A 23,231-nucleotide genomic window follows, 5' to 3' on the forward strand; every position below is an offset into this window, starting at 1 on the left:
AGAGAAAGAGTAAGGGGATTAATCTGAGTGATCCTGAAGTTAAGAGTCTCTCCAGTGTGTTGTCAGCCTCTTGCTCCATAACCATACTCTGTCCTGTGCTTTTTCACACCGCCATCCGACCACCTCTCCTCTGCTATCCTCCTCCAGGGTCTTTGTTCCCATGTATCTCCTGGAATTAGGACCTCTGTCCTTGCAGCATCTCTGACAAATCTGCCTCCTGCCTCCACTGAAGAGACGCTGGAGAGTGAAATAAGAGCAGTCCTCTGCTTGCAGGGTATAGCAAGAGTTAAATGTTATAGTAGGAAATTGCAGTCAGAGATTTATTTGCACAGAGCTTGGATCTGTTGTACTAATCCCTCACACAAATTTAAAGTAGAAAGAAAAAGAAAAATCCTATTGTGCTTAATTTAAAATCTCATTTAGTGGTTTCAAAGGGCCAGACCCAATCCAACTCCCTCATATCTGCTTTTCTGTAGCAGGAAGAAAGGGAGTGACTGTCTCCAAGGTATCATAACTCTACTGTAGTTTTATTCAATCTATATAAAAACTGCTTCTTCTGAGGTGGTTTGTTTTCCCTTGTGAAAGCTAAAACTTCAGCATATCACTGATTTTAGGCACTAAGGGTTTCTGTGATAAAAAACAACCTAGCAGATCAGTGCTTTTATTCATCTATCAGAACTAAACAAGCGTGCTGCTACCTTCACACCTGCGTTTCCCCTGGAAATACTCCGGATCTCCCCATATGAAATGGTCATAAGAAATGCTGAAATCCATTCCAATGGATGGATTTGACCTCTTTCATTAGGCAACTAATACCAAAAGGTGACAATCAGCTTCAATAGTCAGAAAACTGCTAGACAGGTTAAATTCTTGGGAAGATACTGTAACAGGTTAAAGTGCTATGAAGGGGTTAACCAATGATATAATAGCCAATGATATAATACACAGTTACCTTAGCTTAGCCAATTTGCATCATAAAGCAGACAAGCAGTAGCATAAAGCAGAAAACCAAGGAACTAGCCCATTCCCATCTGCCTTTCTGCCATTCCCACAAAAAAGAGCCAACACCCAAACCCTGGAACCCAAAACCAGCAACCAGAACAGGAAGCCTCTCATGTTGCAATCTGAACTTCAAGCCCCATAATACTTTGCTCCAGCCAGCACTTTCATTTTGAAGCTGGCATGAGGCAGGATGGTTTTGAATAACAGCAGCAAATATTCAACTTAACCCATGACAGTTTTATATGGGATGGTTCTTCAAAGGCTCTTTAAACATCCCATGAATTTCCTGTGTGTGATGCTGGTGTCTGCAGTGTTGAACCCTGCACGGCTGGTATAGAGTACAGCTGCGTGTACTGCTGCATAGATCAAGCACCAGAGGCAATTGCACATGATAATGTGTTGTGCTGCAGCAGGTTACACACATGGTGCCAGCACCCTCCGCTTGGTAGTGGAGGAACAGCTATTTTCTCTGGTCTTGGTGACAAAGAGGTATTTCTTTTTTTTTAAAATAAAAAATTCCTCTTTAAAAAAAAAACTTTTCCATGGCACTTTAGAAAAAAATTAAGGACTGGTGCTTACAACTGGGAGCAGTCATGGTCTGTGACATCTGAAGATTTCTAGGACAGGCTTAATCCCACTGTCAGCAGTGGGACTTGCCTGTTCCATTTGTGTATAAGTTTAGGCTCGAGGTGAGGAGAAAGTTCTTCACTGAGAGAGTCATTCATCATTGGAACGGGCTGCCCAGGGAGGTGGTGGAGTCGCCATCCCTGGAGGTGTTCAAGAGAGGATTGGACGTGGCACTTGGTGCCATGGTCTAGTCATGAGGTCTGTGGTGACAGGTTGGACTCGATGATCCTCAAGGTTTCTTCCAACCTTGGTGATACTGTGATACTGTGATACTGTGAAAGCAATCTCACAACCAGCGAGTTCTGCAGCACGTAACAAGAGCAGAAAAATAACTGGTTCAAAATCTGGAATACTTCCAGGTATTTCTTTACCACTTCTCTGTCTGTAAATGCCTACCATTCTTTCTTTTTCCCTGGATGACTGCTGCCAAGAAGTAAAAGTAGGAGGTCCAAGGACAAATCATAAATACCAAGGGTTAGGGCTGGGCCAGCCACTAGACAAATGACGGATGCTCTCTATTAAGCTCTCTCCTTTATTCCTAAAGGGGAAGATAAAGGGAATAAGGGAGAGAGACCTGTGGATGCTAAAATATAAAAAAGCTTTAATAACACTAATTTAAAAATTAAATATATACAAATATATACAAACCCAATATTGAACTCAGTCCCCATGATGGCAATTACATCACTATCATCACTGGTGCTGGTGGCAAGCACTGGGGAAGTCCCAGACTAGGCTCAGCAGCAGATAGGAGCCAGATTCAGGAGCTGGATTCTGGAACTGGGTTCAGGAACCGCTGGATTGAGATTGAAAGCAGAGCACACAGAGTCCTCCTCAGATGCCTGCTATTGGAGAAGAAAGCTTGACCCTCATAATCCCTCATATTTATACCAAACACAACGTATATGGGATTGGAATACCTTGTTAGTTTAGGATCACCTGCTGGGTCACAGGTGTGGCCTTTTATTTTCTGCATCCCCAATGTGGTACACAAAACTTAGCAGTGATCTTGGTCTCCATAGGAGCAAGTACATGCAAAAGCCTCTCTGCATACCAATCACAGAATTGTTAGGGTTGGAAGGGACCTCAAGGATCATCTAGTTTCATCCCTCCTGCCATGGGCAGGGACACCTCACACAAGATCAGGTTGCCCAGAGCCACATCCAGCCTGGCCTTAAAAAACTCCAGGGATGGGACTTCTACCTGGGCAACCTGTTCCAGTGTCTCACCAATCCTTAGTAGTAACTATTAACATCAAGTGTTATCACTTCTAGAAGCAGACACTGTCTGCAAAAATATGCTGTTCACCTCAGAAAATGTAGTTACTTTGAAGAGACTGAGCTGAACAGTAAAACCACTGAAAAGAATTAGTTCTGTCCTAACTCAAACCAGGAGAATGAATCAGTACAGGCTGTAGGAAGCTGGATTGTATCAGTAATTACATGGTTTGTGGACTTGTGCAAGTGCACCATGCAGCTCTAACAAATATTAATCTGGTGTAAATCAGTGTGGATTCAAAAACAGTCAGCTCTGGAGGTGACTGTCTCTTAAGCCTTTGCTTTTAATGTCTCCAAGCACCTGAATGAATAACAGTAAGAAAATAAGGCTGGAGGGAAGTGGAAAGTAAACACAGTAAAATGGATTAGCGAGAGTGGTTTGGTAAATACGCAGCTGGGAGGGAGGAGAGAGGGACCTGCAGTCTGTAATCCTATTTCTGCAGCTCACTGGTGTGCCAGTGTCTGTGAGGGAAATAAGATATTTACATAAAAAGGATAAATAAATCCCTGGCTCCCTGTATACAATTAAGATACTGGAGCCACCTCTCAAACCTCAAAGTGGAAAACAAAGCTGAGCATCCCAGTCTCTGTGCCAGCTGATACGACAGCTATGCAGCTTGGCAGGACATGTTTCAGATGGTTTTCCAACATGTGAAAAACCTGTGCTTAATATCTCCAGAACATCCATATGGTCTGAGATGGTTCATGAGTCACCCACCGTGCTTAGGGATGTGACTTCTTGGCTCTGCTGGGTTTTAGGCAGGATGGAGACCTCTGTTCTCAGGTGTACCACAGGGTTTGCAAACAAGAAGCGCTCTTGCTAAGTCAGCAGAGAAGGCAGGCTGATGATAGCAAAGTTTTGCATGATATACCTTTTACTTAATATTCTGATTTTGTCAAGCCACTGTTTTGCATGTGTCCCATAGTCTAAGAAAAAGGTACCACAAGTGCCTACATATGTATTTTCTTAAATAGACACTGAGTTCACCTTCAAATGCTCTCAATCACGGCAGCATTGTACTAAATAAAATGACAGACCATATTTAAACTGTCCTAAAACTCTTTGCTGAGGTATTTTCTAGGGTGCCTAGCTTTAGTGTAGCGTTCTCAATTTGTCCCCCAGTCTCTGGACTTTCCTGTTTCCTGCAGAGCTGTGTTTCCTGCACTGCCCCTGCATTGCCCCAGGTTTGACCATGCAGAACAAACCCTCTTGCTGCCTGACCTTTCAGCACACTTGTGGCCAGCGACCTTCACTTGCTGCCACCCTTAGCCCCTCTAATCTGTAGCTTCTGCTGACTTTGATATAGATGCCTGGCTCTAACCTGGACTTCTGTGCAGTAAAGGCAGAGCTTAGGGAACAAATGGCAGGAGCTGCACTTGGGCACACTTCCTCCTCTTTCAGGGAATCTCAGCCAGATGTAATGCGGCATCTGACCACGGCAGTGTTAGTTCCCACTGTAACTTATGTGTGTTAGTTTCACACCTTTGTCTAACTAGTCACAACTTGGTCCATGTCTTAGGTAAGAGAAGGTGTTGATAAAGGAAAGCTTAGAGGTGGCTGTATATACGACCTGGTTTTGGGTGCACCCACTGCTCTGAAGGGAGATTACATCACACACTCCCACACTGCTGTGCTGTTTGCTGTTGTGCAGACACACTGTCTCAGGTGAAAAGGTACAGACAAGGTCCTCCTTGGCAGAGCTCTGATGATCCTCAGGCACACATCAATCACTTGCAGTCACCTTTGAGCCTCTGGCAGCTGTGCTGCTGCCATTGCTGTGCTGCACAGTCTGATTTCTGTTACTTCTGCCCTTGCTTCTCTGTACCCCCTATACTTACTGATAATTATTTATCATACTGTGGGGTTGCTAAGCAGCACACAGCTTCCCCCTTAGAAGAGCTTTGCTGTGAAGGCAAGATATGCAGGAGGTCAGCATGGACAGAGGTGGGGTGTGAGATCTGCTGGGGTGGTCCTGCACTGCCACACACTTACACTACTCTGACTGGTGTCCCCTCTGTCAGCAGAAAAGTGGCCACTCCCTCTGGTATGGCTGTGCTGGAGTATTATGCTCCTGATTTGTCAGGGTTGTTTCCTACATAGCCATGTCAGACAGCATTTGTGGAGATGAGCATTGCAAAATTCACTGCTCAAGCTAATGTGGGAGTGAAACACTAACAGGAGTTCTGATGTAAAGGGTCTGATCTCAGGTGTATGCAAGATGAGTCAGAAAACAGGGTCATTCCTGCCACACAAAGAGGTCCCAGGTAGAGAAATGATGCCTACTTTGGTGTCAGCTTTTTGAGACAGTAGCATGAAAACTTAGGAAAAATGTTAATACACTCCAACAACAGAAACTGCAGGCTGGGTTAGTTCTTCCCTCCAGTTGCTCTGAACCCTGGGAAGCCAGTGTGGAGACTGGCTGAACTCAAATCCTTCATCAGAAATTACCTTCAGTTGCAATTGTCTAAATCTTACTGCCCAAAACCAAACATGTGTGTAGACATCATGGTATGCAGGACTTGCTAGCTGCTCTGCTTCTGTATGGACCTGCCCCATTTGGACACATAGAACACAGGAAGGCTGGGACCAACCTATACAGTCCACTTACAGTGGGTTTGCACTTATCACTCAAAGAGCAGTGTCTGGCTCTGCACTCTTCTCTGAGTGAAGGAAGTCAGAAATCAGCTCTTGGAAATCAGTGATCTTAATCTAGTTCCTGGAAGAGACAGGTTACCTTAAATTCAAAGTGATCTAGATAGTTGAGAAACTCAGTTAATTTTACAAGTTTTAATTTTCTCAGCTTCTTGCATTTATTTGTGTTGCAAAGAGTCCTCTATTAAAGGTATTTCTATAAGAGAAACTCTGCAGAGAATTGTGGTTCATCTACATAGAAATTAACCATTGCTATTTAAAGAATTTTGTAAATTCTATTTTAATAATTCAGTGAAACAGCTATAGCCTTGTTCTGCTGCATGGATCAAGTCCATCATTCAAATTGCTGTCTATATTTGTAAGAATCAAATAGCAAGGTAGTTATCTACATTCAGAAAAAAAATCCAGTCACAAAGTAGCACAGATGATCAACTTTGTTATGGGGATGGAAAAATCCATTGCCTAAGATATCAGTATCTACAGTCATGTAGCTGGTGAGAGCCATACTATCCATCAGAGACAGCAAGAGAGTAGTGAAGAGCATCCCTTGCTCATCTCCTCTCTCTGCCCTTATTATTCCAACCCCACAGTTTTTCTGGTACTGATGCCCACTCTGACCCAGAGTACAGCACCAATGTGCAGACATGGTAGGGGATTCCTGCACCTTTTCCCTTTTTATAAGGACAACTTCTAAGTGGGAGCCCAGATAGTCTTTTTTAAACGTCTTTTTCTGGCCTCACTGTAGCTGAGTAGAAGTAGATAGGTAGTTGTCAAGTTTTGATCAAGATGTATGTTTTAGATGTATTGTCTATGTGATAAAAAAAACAAGGCATTGTTTTTGGTACAGATGGTTGTTGTTGGTACAGATGGACACTTGAAGATCACATTTCTTGAGATTTCCTAATCAATGTCTGCTAAGCTCATTGAAGATAGAAAGTATTGAATAGTATTAGGTGTTGTTCAATATGTTCCTGAAGTGGTGAATTTTAAAGGACTAAAAGAAAGATGTTAGTTTGAGCTTCCACTGTTGTTTTTGCACTACTGAGTGGCAGAGATAAGCAGGTCAGTGTTTGTTGCCTTCATGCCAGTACCCTTGAGAACGCTTGTGTTTCAGTTTTGTTGTGAGACATAAACAGCTCTCACAGATGTACACAGAAATGAAGGATCAGACGTGAATGTGCATTCATAGAGAACATGCAGAGTCCAGTTTGGGGACAGCCTTAAACTTCTGTCCAGTGTTACGCAAGCTCCATGACTGATTTTAGTGAGACAGTAGCTTAATGCCACCACTGCAGTAATGCATCCAGACTGCACTAGTCTGGAGAAAGTTTACAGGAGGCCTCTGGGGAATGATGCTCTCTTCCTCCTTCTGATCTCCATGAAATTGGGGGAAAAAGCAGAATGTGCTGCCTTCATTTTTAGGTGTTACCTGTTTTGAGCCCTCAGCCAGACCTGGGTGCCATAGTAGAGCAGCTCACCTTGTATCCAGCTCTCACCATAGGTATTGCCTTGATTGCTGAGAATCACCAGGGAAGCAGAGGTTGCACCTCAAGTCCAGGGAAATTATTTTTCCCATAACATTGATCATTTTGGTTCTCTGAAGCAGTCAGTATTCCTTCTTTGATACTTCAGAGTGGCAGCCTAGACATCTTAGGAATATGGAACTGGAACAGGACCCTTGGGTGACCCTGTCTGTCCCTGATATTGTGAGTATTGTGGCATTTGATCCTTTTCATAAACATCAGTTTCCTTCTTGAAGCTGTGTAGTTTTCCCTCTCTCCCTGCTTCCTCCTCCAGCAGTCCCAGTTCAAACCATTATTCTTCTGAGATTTAAAAACAAAATAAAAAATACATTTTTTTTGCATCTCCAGCCCAAATTCATCTGTGCCTTTTCTCCTTTTATTCCTTTCAAATGCCCTTTTCTTTTCTGGTGTTCCCTGAGACCAGTTCCATCCCCTGTTTTCCTTTTGTTACATGAGATTGGTCAAACTTGTTTATCATTTTCTGTAAGAAATTAGGACAGATATTGGAGCTGGCTACTCTCTGTAAGTTACTGACTTGTTAGCGTAGACCATGCCCATGCCATGGAGTTACATACACTCCTAGTTATCTGCGTGCTACATATATCCCATGCTGTTTCTGCATTGCTTGGCAGAGAATGGTGTGCCTTGAACTGAGCTCCATGGGTGTACCTGAGCTGCCTACACTGCTCTGTGGCAGGGCAGGGCTTTGAGGAGCAGGAATTTGGCCAGGACTGCCAGTGTGTAGCACACTGCTAGGCATGGCAATGGCCATCCTCTGGATATGTTTTGGCTTTGTTCAAAGCAAAGTGGCTTAATTCTATGCATTTAATGTCTTTGCTGTTGTTGTTTTTCATTTAGTGGCTTTTTGCCAGGCTGGAAGGCTGGCAGCCTGAGCTCACTTTTTTACATTAGACCTATTCAGTTTCTGCCTTTTCTCATCAAAACATATCAACAATGTACTGAGAACACCCGACAGATAGCACACATTGTAATATCCCTCCAGTCAATAAAACCTTTCAAAGATCATTAAAGGGAATGTAAAGAATGGGCTGTAATGAGAAGGGTCACTGAAAGTACTTTTATCTGTTATGTCAGTTAATAGTCCAGTGTCCTAAAAATAAAGCTGCTTCTCTTCCTTGACATCAGTTTTGTGTTGGAGCATAATTCTGAAGTTAGCTTTATTGAAGACCTAGTAGGAAATGTGATTTCATCACCTTAGTCTCCCAGGGACAGATCTTCCTCTGTAAATGAGAACAAATCTTCCTCAAGCCCAACAAAGACTGTGGAATTACTCTGACTTTGCACTGCTGAAAATAAATGAAGGCTAAACTCCACTTCTCAAATTTCACGTGTGGCTCAGCAATCTACTGCAATTAACTTGCAATCTGAACATGCTAAATCCTCTCCAGATATACCCAGAACAGCTTCAGCAGGCTGAGATGTATGCACCTCTGCAGAAAGAGATCTGCCCACCACATTTTGCAGCTTGAGCACACCAGGTCGGGAACCTCTAAATGCTGATGAATGGCTGCAGAGCAGGCCCATATGGATTTTTTTGTTTCCCTGAGAGAAGCACTCAGCAAAGGCCAGATCTTCAATCTGTGCACAGCAAGGGGAATTTGATTGTCAAAGGGGAACATGAACCACTCCAAAACAGAAATCGCCCACATGCCTGCAGGGCTTGTTTAAATGTACTCTAGAAACTGGTCAGCTAAAAATGGCTGTGAGGGAGAGCTGAATTAGCCATAAATTGCAGGCTGGAAAAATGCTCATGTGAACAGACAAAAGAAGAGACTCTTCATAGGAGATGGTGTCTCAGGGTTAGATCAAAGCCTATTGATACAACATGACTTCCTCATTTTGCATAATGGTCCTAGCAGTGTGCTCTTGCACAGATATTCTCCCTTTCTCCTCTCGTGGAAGACAGAAAAGGTCTGAAGATGTTAAAAATTGTATGCTTACATTCTTTTTAAACCTTATTTATCAGCTGACCACTAGCTGACTATCATCTGACCTGGCTAAGACAGAAGTATTCAAAGATCTCTGGGGAAAGAACAGTCTTTTCTGATTCACCAAAGACACACCTCATTTTTCATGAGGAACAAAGTGGCTATACAGCTTGATAAAGGAGACCTCCATCAAATGTCCAAAGCAGAAAGCAACCAAGTATACATAGTCATAGAATCATAGAATCAATAAGGTTGGAAAAGACCTCAGAGATCATCAAGACCAACCTATAGTCCTGCCAAACAATGCAGGTGATATCACTCAGGTTACCTGTAAAACTTCCTAGTCTGGAAGAGCAATTCAAAAGCATGACATATTGGGGCAATAAGTAATAACCCCTAGGGTATGACAGTTCGCCTTTTAGATGCCAGACTATCTAACTTACCAGTCTGGAGATGTAAACACAGAGAATATATGTAAAGGCTTTGAGCAATTCAGAGTATGGAAACTGAGAGTATTGAACACTGGTCCTCAAAAAAAGCTGAGTGATAGTGAGTGTGTTGCCGAAGGTTGACCGGATGGAGCTGCTTATTATTCTAACTGTAAAACATTTGCTTTGTACATGAGATGTAGTTGAGCCGGTAACCTCTTTCAACAAGTCATGAATAGTATGCTGCTTGTTTGCTGGACAGATAGATGCTCCACATATGGCTGTGATCTGATTTAACAGAGGAAAAACAGAGGTTTCAGAGAATGTTCATCATTAATGTTTCTTCTTTCATTTCTGTCTTTACATTGTCAAATAAAAAATATCCAGACTGTTGTGTTTTTTTCTGGTGACTCTCTCCATTACTCAAAACTATCTCCAGGAAAAATGTCCTTTAACATGTGCTCCATATAACTGGGCATTAGCACCAGGCTGGCCATTAGGCCACCAGCTTGCTCATTGTGGGCAGCTGCAGACAAGTTCAATGGCTGTACCCCAGAAAGCAATTGCTGTCAATGCATTGAACCCCTCTAGCAGGAGTCTAGCAGTCTTAGAAAGCAAGTTTGATTCTGCCACCAGTTGCTGTTGTGGAAACTGATTCACCTCTGGTGGCTGATGGCCAGCATGAATCAAATGGCCATTTGTTGAACAACCTCAGTACTGAGATGTAAATAGCCTTCATTCACCTTCTCTGTGTTCTTATAAACATTCAGGCTGTTTAGAGACACAGTCTAGTAATTGAATAACATTAGAAAATTAATTCTTCTGTTCTGATTCTGCATCTGCTAAATAAAGATGTTTTTGAAGTGTGACTGTAGCCCATATATCATCTTGTCTGGGCCTCTAGCAGTGAAGTCTAGCCAAGAGCTCTAAACGTAGCTGCCTCAGGTACTGCTAGCATCCTAGCTCAGGAGATGAAGCTGAGTAAAAATATATTTACCAGATATTTACTCTGTTTCTTGGACAACTTTTTTAACCCAAGAAGATGCTTGCTGCAGTTGGATGTCTACTGGTATGTAGGTAGCTCAGATGTTTCTGCTGTGCACTGGCAGCACATCAGGATAGACCAATCCTATGAAGCAAAGGGGTGTGTCATGTGAGACCAAATTTTACTGAAAATCATTAATTTTTATGTGTTGATAGATGGTGATATATTCATCAGGATGGAGAAGAGCTTTGAAGCTCAGTTGCACATATAAACAATACATCTTCAGCTCTCTGATTTGCCTCTTCCCTTCTGTCACTCTGCCCCAGGGGTCAGCAGCTGCACACATGACCCAGCACAGGCCATTACCAGCACGGGAGAACTGCAGTGATGCTCACCAGTAGAGCAGCTCAACGGCTGCTCATCATTCCCCCTCACAGCTCTGTGCTGTAACATGCAAAAGTGGGGCTGTCCACAGAGTTTGGTAGTAGCTTTGTTCATGGTAGGAGGCACCTAGAGGGGAAATTGCTTTGAGAGGAGAAACAAGTTCTTTACTTGTTCTTAAAAGTGCCTTCATGAGAGGAACTGAAAACACACAAGGATTTTTGGCACAGGTACCTTGTACATTGGCACAGGTAGAGGTGTGCAAAGGCAGTAGAGAGATGCCTCGTGGCTTTCACTGTTGGTAAAATACCAGTTGATGTTGATATTCATACAATGTAATATCTAATTATTTTCTAGGTGCATTTTAAGTAAGCTTTACAAATTTGTATCACTGCTCACACAAGAGTGGAGCTGCACTGTGATTTTGTCATCACTGGGCACCTCTTCCAACTACACACAGCAGAGAGGATGAAATGGCCTTTCCTCTTCTAACTGCATTTTAAAAGAAGAATGACACTCTATTCCCATTTTGTGAGAAATAGGCAAGATGTTTCTCTCTGAGGATAATCCAGGACAGCAAATCCCAAGTGGAGACAGCTGTCTCCTGGCAGTGCTGAGTCAGGCATGGGAGCCCAGAAGGAGGTGAATTTAAGATCCTTCAATTCTCTGCTACCAGCCCAGAGCTCACCCCCTCCTAATTGGATGGGTTTCCCTGGGGCTTGACATTCACAGATGCTGGCCATGGTGCACTGGCTTTCAAAAGAGACATTGCTATGGAGGTAGAAAGTAAGAACCAGGTCTGCAAGGCTCAGGCTTGTTTTATGAAATCAGGTTTTATTCTTAGCTCTCACCCCTTCCAACACAAAGCACTTGAAAAAATATGAGTGTGTGGATAGTGTTGTCTTTTAAACTCTGTTGTGGTTTACTCTTCTGAACCAAACTTACATTCCCATTTCCAGGTGATCTTGAATGGCTTCAGTAAGTCCCAATTGCAGGAATAGTTTTCCCAGCTTTTGCTTGTTTGTTTGTCTGAAAAGTCATATATAGAGATTTTCTTAAGTGTATACAAGTGAGCCCTCCCCTAAGACTCTCCCACACAACTGCCTTGCAGACAGTAGGTCTATGCCAAAATTGCTTGAGTAGCCAAAGCTGGCAGAGCAGGTTTTCTCAAACATTCCAACTGAATTTTCTGACTAGACATGATAAAGGGTCAAGAGCTGTGTTTCCCCTAGGAAATTTTCTAAAGACAGAACATACAAATTCCATTTGAATGTGCATCATTACATTGATCTTTACACAAGACTCTGCGGAGAACTGGTACAAGCCAGTATGACATGCTAATAGGGGTTTCTTTGATAGTAAGAGTTATACTAAAATGAGAATCTCATTTGAAATTTAAACTTGATGTATGAAATACGCTATTAAATGGGTGTTTGATGATTTCTTGATTTTAGGACTCATGCAGATTAATGCATGCATGGTGGAGAGATCATTATGGACTCTGACGCATCGTTTCAGGGGCGTACTAAGCTGTACAAAGTTGCATGTGTCATTCACAGATGTTTGGCATGAAGAGCATGCCAAATTGTTTGCTAAACATCAAATCACAATGTGTAGCAAGCCATACTGTAAAGCAATGCAAACTACTTAGCAGACAGCCCATTTCGACTGCCACCAAGTGAGTATATCACAGATATGAATAGTTCCCTATTAATTCCTTCACTAATTTGAAACTTCCCTTTTACCAATGTAGAGCAACTCTGGAATGGAAATGCATAAATACATGGCCATAGCACTTCATCTGAAAGGGGACTTGGAGTACTACATGTAGGAAGATCTACCTGAAGAGAGGTTGTGGCCAGGTGGGGGTTGGTCTCTTCTCCCAGGCAACCAGCACCAGAACAAGAGGACACAGTCTCCAGCTGCACCAGGGGAGGTTTAGGCTGGCTGTTAGGAAGAAGTTCTTCACAGAAAGAGTGATTGGCCATTGGAATGGGCTGCCCAGGGAGGTGGTAGAGTTACCATCACTGGAGGTGTTTAAGAAGAGACTGGATGAGGCACTTGGTGCCATGGTTTAGTTGATTAGGTGGTGTTGGGTGATAGGTTGGACTTAATGATCTTGAAGGTCTTTTCCAACCTCATTAATGCTATTCTATTCTGTATCATGCATAATTGATCTTGTTAGGTAGAAAATAGGATAAAAGGGTTTTCCTTGTTGTGTAAGAGGAAAACTTGTATGCTTGGATCTCAACAGCCAATGAAATTTAAGGTAAAAACGAGCCAGTGATGCACAGAGCCGGTGGTACAAAAATAGCTAGTGCCCTAATGCAAAAGGGCAGATGAAAGGAAGCAAAAGGCCAAAATTATTTTGCATATATAAATAGACAGGTCTATTTTGATCAGTGGGACAAGTGCATGTGTCTGACAAACAAAGAGCCGTTTCACTGAGACTCAAGAAAATACTTGCTCTGCTTTACTAGCACTATCCCTTAGCCACTGATAAGGCAGAAGCATAACCATGATAAAATTTCCATTCTGGTGTTTGCAGACTCTGAAAAAATAAACATCCAATGCATGCTTGTGCCAGTGGTGTAGTATCACTGTCAGCCTCTCCAGCAGTGTCTGCAGAGAAGTCTCACCATCAGAACAGAGTCTCTAAACTCCCCAGATCTGTGCTGGGAGACCAACGTGAGGAGGGGAAAGAGCAAGCGGCAGTTCTCAGGGAAGAGAAACTGAAGCAAAAAAGAAAGAGGAAAGAAAAAAGTGTTTCAAGAAGACAGCAGAAGTCAGTCTTGAAATCATTTCTAGAAAAATGAAAAATGTAGAAAAGCAAGGAGAGGAAAAGGAAGGCTAGATAACAAAAGAAAATTCAACTGAAGAGGTGCAGAAACACATGGAAGGCCAAGATAAAGCAAGAAGGGGTTTAACAGGACGCAAGTAGAAGTGGCCAAAATATCTTCATTTTTTGACCATTTTGACCTGATTGTCAGGGTTGGAACTGGGGGGAAGGAATATATATATGTGTGTGTGTGTGTGTGTGTGTATACTTTTTGAAAGCAGCAGAAGAGTTTAGACAGCCACATCATTTTTCTGCCCAGGAAAATATGAAAGGAGTATTGCCATCAGATTCTCCATTCCTGTTGTCACCCCCACCCTTTGGCACCTGGGTGCTTCACAGTGTCATGAAAGACAGAGCCACAGGACCTCGTGTCTGATTCAGACAGACACAGCATGTTAATGGCTGAAAAATGGTCAACAAACCTTGGTCTCAACAACTCTTCATCTCTCCTTCATTTCCATTCTCTAACAGCTGGATTCATGGCTAATATTAACAAGCCTTAACTCCTGTCAGCTCAAGAGAATCATAAGAATTATTTTTCAAATTACAAACAACATAAATCTGTCTTCCTGTAATCATTTTTCACAAGTCCTTCATTAATACTTTGCTGAAATTAAATGTCATTAACCACTTTTTATTAATTGTTGGGGTTTTTCTTAAACAATGTCAAGAACAATAGCACAGACTGAGTGTTGTGTTGCATTTATCTGGTCCTCTTTATGCCCTCAGAAGCACCATGAAGTCAGGGCACCAATGTCTGAAATATTTCTGTGGAAACACCAAAGCTTTTTCCCTTTACTGTATTTAAAACTTCAGCTTTATATAAAGTTCACATCACTTTTGAGAAGACAATGAGTAGGCAAAACACTTCCATGATGTAACCGTGGTCTGTTACAGGACTTACACTTAGGTCCCCCTTTTCAAAGTCACTTCAAAACCCCCGATAAAGATGATTTTGTTCTGTGATGTGCAGAAGCTTGTTAGTTTTCTGCACTTGCTGGGCATTTTCTGTATTGTCTCACAATTAGCATTGGTAGTCCTAGACTGTGTTACCAAAAGGTACCGGTGGCCACCAAACAAAATAAAACAGGTGGTTGGTGCTGGGGGCCTGATAGATCACAGCAGGCATCATGTTTTAGTTATGAGCCAGATACTTAGAACACGGGCATCTGTGTATGGGCTAGCAAATTAGCCTCCATTCACAGACAGTGCAGGGAAACATGAAGCCCTTGAGCACAAAGCATCCAAATTATTTTGGGTGTCCACTTCAAGTTGTTCTGAACTCTATTTTATAACTGTTTCTCTTCATTGAGTGTGAAGGTAATTTGGGGTGTTCACCACAGACGTACATATCTGCACTGGTCAGATGAGTCCTCCTCTAATGATCAAACATTGTGATTTTATGGTGGCTGGTGATTGAGTCAGGCCCTCCGTGGAAAGACCTGGGTCATTGCCCCAGTTTGAATGATGTGGCACTTTCAGGAGAAAGGCCTAGGAGTGCCCTAGAGCATAGCCTAACCCCACACCCTAGCATCCATTGTAGAGATGAAGGTGGTAGTGAAAGGTTCTCCTTCCAGCAGCCTTCATCTCAGACAACATGCACATCTGTATCTATACATAGACAAATAGCCCATCATGAGGCCTTAAAACCAGACCTCTTGCCTGCCAGGTGAATCATGAGGCTTGACAGACTTTAACTACTAGTTTGGCCTTTGTTCAGAAGAGGAAAAATAGACAAGAAAAGTTTGGTATTATGATGCATCTTGCATGTCCTTGCTTTCAATCTGTATTGAAAAAAAAATGATTATGTCTGTCCTTTCTTCTCCTCATCATCCTGCTTATCTATACGTCGCCAAACCTGGGATCACTCAAGGAAACCAATGAGAAAAGAAGAGAATGGAACCAGTCGGGCTGAATATGCAATGACCTCCTCCCAAAGCAACAAAACAGTTGATAACAATGCGGTCGTATAATCCCTGAAACCCCGCCGAGGCGCAGGAGGTGGTAAACTTTCAAAGCACACATGCGGAGCGTGCAAGGTGGGTCAAATAAGGCAACGAAAGGAGCTCTGTGGCCAAGGACTTCATTTCAGAAATAGCGTACGCATCAGCGATTCAGAAGAGAAAAGCAGGCTGCTCTCCAGGCTTGCTGCTTCTCCAAGGGAGGATAAACTCGCCCACTTGGGCTGCCCAGAGAAAAGGCCTCACAAAGGCATAAGCACTGCATGCTGCATCTCGTGAAAGCGATGTCACGATGCCTCCCACTTCTTCCTCTCTTCCGCCCCACTTTTCAGTTTGCATTGAGTGTCCACAAAAAGCTGCTGAAATAGAATCTTTTGAGGAGATGATCTGCGGCTTATTTAATGGTTCTGAGGGTCAAGGGTGGGAGGTGTCACCTACGTGCTTCGCCAGCCTGTGCAGTTTTGTACGCCTATGCTTCATTCTTATCATTCATATTATTTCATTATTTAAAAGGGAACAAAGGTTTCTGTTAAGCCATCAAGCAACCAAAAATTGCATGAACTTGTGACTTATCCCAGGAAATTAATCTATGGTCTGATGACTATGCAATTTCCATGGCAGAAGACTTTTCAGGCAAAAGAAATGAAAATGTAAGTTTTTGGCAATTAGCGTTGCTGTTGAAAGGGAGAAGTTCAGAGGTGCTTTGGACGTTATTACTTCATATTTTTTTCATCACGCTTTATTTTTTTATCTTTAAGAATGGTTTTCCCTTTGTGAAATTCTACATGTTTCTCTGTGCTTGCATCATGCTGATTCCCTAGGGAGCTCTCTGCAGGAAAGATGGGGGTTTTTACATTTTAGTGTATTTGGTCAGGACAGTGTTAAAAGGACTAGCAGCCCTTTGAAGTTGTCTTCTTTCACTGATTAGTGTTGTTTCCTGAAAGTGTCAAGTCTTCTGAACTGACCTATCAAGGACATTTTAGGTCTGTCTTGGAGGACCACTTTTGGGGGTCTGGTAAGCTGGTTGTAACCCACTGTGTTAATCCAGTCTCTGCCTCTTCTTGGCAGAGACTGCCAATTGTGCCAAATTCAGCGTAATAGCTTAGTGCTGTGCTTTCCATAAAGTGGATTGCAGACTACTTAAAGCAAAGCTGAATCCAGCCAAATTCATTTCAGATAGGATCTCGGGTTAGATTCAGTACATAACCCATGGGATAAAGGCGATGAGGCTAGTCTCTCCCCACCTCCTTGAAAACTTTCCTTCATGTCACATCTCCACGTGTATGTCTCCACTTACCTCTGTGCTGAGAGTAGTGATGTAGTGAAAGACAAATTTCCACCCTGGCTTCTTGTCTGAACATTAAGCTTCAATACCACTCAGTTTCCATGTTGGTGAGTAACTCCTAGGCACTGACCCAGTCTTGCTCCAGGATGTGACAGTGCTCCGGCCATCACATCCCTCAGTACTGCAACACACCGATGCTTTCAGTTTTATATAAGGATGTGCCTGAACTGCAGGAATCAGACCTCGATTTTGAATGCATTCCTGTCTGTGACTGGTCTGTCACCGGGATGCAGAGTATGGCCTGAAGGTAGAGAAAGATGAAGTTCTGCAGACCTTCACAAAAAAAACCAACAAACCCCAAACCCTCCAAGATGTTTAAATCAGCAGTTTCAGCTCAGGCCCATCTGTAGTTTTCTATGGCCTATTGAACAATAGGGTGTGTGTAAATAGAAGTATCTTCTTAATGATAAAATGAAATGCTGCTATATAAGGCTGTTGAGGAATTTATGGAATTACTCATTTTGCTTTTTAGCCTGTTGTCACTATGTAGAAGAAGTTTAGCTACATACAATTATTTTTTAAAGGCTAGATTTTCTGGAGAAGTGAATGCAATTACAGAAGTGAAAGGGAGTCAGTGACCCTTTGCCCAAGAGTATTATCATTCTCTGCCATGGTCATGTGGTGTGGCTGCACATGAGACAGTGATACACTCCTAGATCCAAAATGGGAGTAAAATGACAGAATTCACACTTTGAGTCTAGTATCCCGAATGTTGATTGCCTAAAGCACTTAGCCCCTAAATACTATAGTAAAAATATTGCAAGTATATTTCTAGAGTACTTTTTAAGCTATAACATTAATTTTGGTGTAGTTACCTATGTTTGCCTTTCTTTTTTTTGCTTTGTTTGTTTCTGCCTAAACATGGCATAGTCTGAGACTGGTTGCATGTTTAGCTGAGAGTATAAAGTATAAATGAAAACGAGTTTAGCATGATACAGGCTCAGGATTAGCACTTTCTCCTAAACAGTTGTTGATTTTATTTCTCTCCTAATACAGCTTTAAAGGCGTGTTCTGTATGGCCAAAATCACAAATGGGATTTGTATCTTATGTCCATCAAAATGTGTCTGTTTTTGCAAGAAAAAGTCCAGAGAGATGGTCACCAGACACTGTCAGATTTTCAGTGATGTCAATGGTAGAGTGTCCTTGCTAGTGAAAATCTTGGCGCATGACTTAACTCACAAGCAAACTTCATGGAGAGCACGGAGGCAGGGCATAAGGAAGAAGACATGAGGGCTAGGATCTGTTCTCAATTCTCCTGCTGATCTGATGTTTACTAGCAAGTAATTTTGCCTCTCTGTGCCTCAATTTACCCACCTGTATAATCAAGATAAAAATACTTACCAGCTCTATGGCAGTATTTTGTGAGATATAGATGTATCTTATTTGCATAGACAGATATATGCTATTGTTATATCCAACATGCTGATATCAAATGTGTGTACTTGGGCACATCACCACCATACTGTTTCTTAAGAAGCCATTCCCCAGTGTGCTTTTATAATTCATTGGGCACAGAAGACCTGCAGCAGACAGACTGAGAGCTGCTCCTCTGCTTGTCCAGAACCTTTTCTCTCAGCACTCACAGAGCTGCACAGCAAGGAAAGATGGAAGATCTTGCACGGGGTAGCTTTATCTTTAGATCCCTACAGTTGACTACATTGCGCCAAAATTTAAGGAGATCTTCAGAAAGGCACTTGCAAAAGTGTAGTGGAAGCAGAAAAGAGAGGCTAGAAAAGCACTGGAGGAATGATTTCTAAAGTTTACTGACGTGGTTTAAGGTTGTGTTTAACACTCTAGAGACTACTTGCAAAGCTTTTATAAAGAGGCTTCTGTGCTTCATTACTGTACTACAATTCAGGGCTTCACTAAGCAGTGACCCTGGATCTGGGGAACTGGCAATCAAAATGCAGCTTTACCAGTACTTCAGGTTTGGTTTTAATCACCAAAAATACCAGGTGTAGAAAGGTCCTGCATAGCTCCTTTCACAAAATAGCCAGATCCCCAGCAAATGCAAAGGTGGCCAATTTCTACACAGAAGTTAACTATTCTGCTTTGACCACCACCAGAGAGACTCAGAAAACTGCTGTGTTCAGTCTGAGGGAGAGCATCAACTCAAAATGTCTTCTCAAGGATCACTACTAGCAGACACAAGCAGGGAATGCACTTTAAGAGCCTGAGCTTCAAAGTGTTGAGTTTCCCCAGTCCTCAGCAGTGCCAGGGAAGTGGAGCTGAAGCCTTCCAGTTTCAGACCTGACACAATGGTGTGCCCAGGAAAGCACCTCTATCTTGGATAGATGCTGCAAAAACAGACATGGAAGGAAAGAGAAAAGTTCAACTAAGTATAAGTTATAAATATATTGATATATATCTGTACAGAGACCTAATTGTCCAGGTCCTTGCATGCCATATGGTCACAGTATGTGAAGCAAGTGTGGTCCTCCTGCTCCAAGCAGGACGTGACCATAGATGCTGCCAAGTGATGGAGAATCAGGTCTATGACAGATATGTATCTACAAGACTCCCTGCACCTGTACAAACAAAAATATATTATTTTAAACTACAAAATAGTGTGTTTAAATCAATGCATGAATGTAAATATTCTGAGATCTGCCTTCTTGACTGTGTACCACATGTACAGATAAAAACAAATATTGTTCATAGGAAATCTGTATCAGTGGTTAAATGACTAAAGAGAAAAAAATATCAGAATTAATGTTGTCATGTCTCTCAAAAAAGCCATTAATGTATATTTAGTATTTAAGGATATTGCTCAATAAGTATGTTCTGTACCAAAAACTGTGTTGCATATACAGATTGTGCAGTACCCTATTTTAAGAAGGAACCATAATTAATTTTTATTTTAAATAAAAATGTACTTGTAAAAGTTTCCTGTGTCCTGTCAGTTATGTAGCTGAGAACAGTCTACACATTGAAGAGAAACTGAAGAGAGGAATGGCTGTAGTGCCTTTTGAGGCACTTACTTCTCTTACTGCCCAAATTAACCCTGCTTTCTTGAACACTTTTATGTTTTAGTTTTGGAGAAGCGTGTGGCTGCTGCTCTCACCTGTGTTCAGCAGGGTTCTGGCTCTGTCTCCCCTAATGCTGCAGTTTTAATCCTAGATATGTGCACTGCTGAAGCTTCATAAACAAAGTAATTACACTTCCTGCAGCCCCCCTGCAGCTCAAGAAAACCCATCTCTTTATACCAAAGATGCACAGTTTCCCTAACAACATACTCAAGTTTTAGAGTGATTTCTTCATCTTTCACATAATACTCTGTTCCTTTGTCTATTTGGGGGCAAGAGATAATTTGCACCATTTTATATTCTAACTCCCTATGAGGACTTCACCCTCCCTTTTCCACACAAGAACAAAAGCAAGATTTTGACCAGTCCTTTAGCAGATGAACACTGACTTACATTAGCTAAACCTGGATCCTTTGGCCAGGATTCACCTCTCACAGTTTTGTGCCTTTCACAGACAGGTGAAGAGCACAGTCTGTGTGAGATCCTCTGAAGCTAAGGAACCATCACAACCTGAACTCTCCTTCACATCAGGGATTTTCCTTCCCCAGCCACAGAAGAAGCCTGAAGTAACTGTCCTGGGACCACCAGGTGCCTAAGCGAGGTCAGCTAAATACCAGACAGAGAGTGGGAGGATTTTATTTCAAATGGAGAGGCATCTTGATTGCCTTTTATTCCCAAAGCAGTATTCCCAAACAGTTTTATTTAGTCCCTTGGGAATGATTTGATATTCAAGTTTAAAGAAGCCCTTAAACAGAACAGGCCAACATGAATGGAAAGGTATCAGGTGGCAGTTTAATGAATTATAGCAATAATCATTATGCCATCTACTATGATACTCAGCAGGCATCAGAATGTTTTGCTGAAGAAAACTTCCAGATTAAAATCTCCTTGTGACCACTGAGAAAGAAAATGTCTCTGGAAGGCATTGGACCCTGCTTCAGGCATCAAAGTTGCTGTGTCAACATCCATACCTCCAATCTGCAGGAGAGGAAGAAGGATATCACTTTGCAGAGGAGACTGCCATGACTGAGAAGAGACCACTGGGAAACCAGTCAGCAGAAAAAGATAGGGCACAGCCTTGGTGGAATTCAAGTAATGTCCCTCAAGTCCTACTAAGAGTAAAAATATCAGCCCAGAATTCACTGTCATTTGGCTGAGCTTTTGTCATGGTGAGATCATCACAGGAATCAATGCACAAGCAAGTCTGAAGATGATCCAAGTGTCACTGCTCTCAGCAAGCAACGTGAGTATTGGGTGCACATCTGGTTAGACCAGAGCCCAGCTGAAGAGCTCCAAAGCTAAAACCAGGGTTATGTCTTGAGCATAGCTGAAAACATCACTAAATAATGTAAGACACAGCAGCTTGCCATGCTGAAAAGCCTGGTGTTGCCTAGCGTGCTCTTTCTCCACTGCCCCATCTCTGGGAAGCAGCATTGTAATGCCAAGAGAGAAATTAGATTACTGGATTTTAATATTGTTTGGAGAGGGAGCAAGAGATTTGTAATGAGAGCTATTCAGTGTATTCTGTGGGTTTGATAATAAGCAATCATTATCAAGTGCATTTCACTGGTTTCATCTGGACATGTGCCTTGCCAGGGTCGACATCATTCTGATAGATGTCCAGTACAATTAGTTTCAAACTATAGCTTTCTCTGCTGCTGAAAGAAGCTCTGATTTACTCATGCTTGTCCTGCAGGTGTCATCTTTGACCTCAGAAGAATCACTTTTTAAAAATCCCCACAACTGATGTTTTGGTTATGTAGTAGTCCTTCAGTTACTAAATTGTTAACATTCTTAATATTGAAAAATTCTTTTCTATCAAGAACAACCCACAGATTTTGTCTTCCATTTAATAAAGATGCTATCTAAGCCATTCCCTTAAGGTTCGGTTGTAACTGTTATGTCTTCACCCATGTTTATAGCACAAAAACAATTGCCTAACTGCAAGTTAGCAAAGAAGTTGCCCTTGAAAGTGGCCTGAATCTAGTTAACATTTTTTTAGTATTCTGGGGAAAATACTGGGAATATTAATACCAAGATTCATGGCATGTTCTGAACTTGGTTTATTTTTGGGTTTAGTTAAAACAAAAGCACTCATTGCCACTTTTAAACACTTGTCCTGCTGCTCCTGTCTTGCAGTGTGGCATGGTTTGGTATATCCATGGGGATTAGCAATTCTCGTGGTTAGACTGAGCATCTGAGCAGTGCCTGTGCCAGGCTGGTGCTCTCCCAGCCCTGGTCATCCTGGTGTGAGCATCCATACACTGCTGTGAGCTCTAGCAAGGGCTCCTTACCTGAGCAGCTACAACAGAGCACATGGGAGGTTCTGGCAGCCATGAAGGGAGGCACCAATGCCTGAATCAAGCGTGCAGGCCATGAAATGGTATTTTCTGGGGAGAGGGAGAGATGTAGCAACTCTGGGCACAGGATGCAGCACCATCATTCACCTTGTGTCACTGGTACCGACGATCACTGAATGAGTTACAGTATGGCAACAAAATTATGGAGGCTGGGGCTAGGTAATTAAACCCCTCTGACAATATATTATAAAATGATGTGCAAATATTATACCCATGAAAGATGCATTATTGCACTGGCCAGAGTTTCTGATTAGCCTCCAATGCTGCTGGAGAGGGGGCTGCTCAGGCCCAATATGATGCATGGAAACCCAGCTCTGTCTCTTAACAACTTGGAAAAAAAAGAAAATCCTACAAGCTTTAATTTCTGTGCCACTGTATACATGGAAAGGCTCTAAAAGAAGCTGATTTTATCATGAGCGCTGCACAGATATATCAAATCTTCTTTCTGCCTTGTTGGTTTCCTTTATCTGTGAGCTCTCACTTAAAAAAAAAAAAAAAGAAAGGGAAAAAAATGTCATTTATATAGATCAGGCTGGAAGCATTTTATATTATATATCACTGTGGCTGAAAGAGAAAGGAAGTTGCCTTGTAAATAGCAGCTGGCTGTTTTGCTTTCCTATGCATGGATATAATTTTCATGAACTCGTTTTTGTGCAGCACAAAAAGAACACAGAGCCGGAACGTGAATAAATTTCCTTTTACATTTGGCATCGCTTCCCCCTGCACACGCAAACAGAAATGTTTGCAGTATTTAAGGTTTCATTTAACACAGCCATCGTCGGAAGCAGAAAGAAAATAAAGAAAATAAAGGAAAGCAGCAGTATGGCAGACACATCCCAGGGAACGAGCCTGTGAGTCAGAGACAGCCTTTCCC

General features: G+C 42.2%; 1 protein-coding gene across 1 annotated transcript in view; it reads left to right on the top strand.

The window, feature by feature from the left end:
• The window catches only part of PRIMA1 (proline rich membrane anchor 1), a 49,288-nt gene extending 32,932 nt beyond the window's left edge, over nucleotides 1-16,356 (top strand). The window contains exon 4 of the mRNA XM_054161891.1: nucleotides 15,538-16,356. Within this exon, the coding sequence (XP_054017866.1) occupies nucleotides 15,538-15,637 (100 nt within the window). The 3' untranslated portion in view covers nucleotides 15,638-16,356. The remainder of the gene's footprint in view (nucleotides 1-15,537) is intronic.
• Nucleotides 16,357-23,231: the final 6,875 nt, after the last annotated feature.

The sequence above is a fragment of the Dryobates pubescens genome, chromosome 5 (genome assembly GCF_014839835.1).
Source record: "Dryobates pubescens isolate bDryPub1 chromosome 5, bDryPub1.pri, whole genome shotgun sequence".
Lineage (NCBI taxonomy): Eukaryota > Metazoa > Chordata > Aves > Piciformes > Picidae > Dryobates > Dryobates pubescens.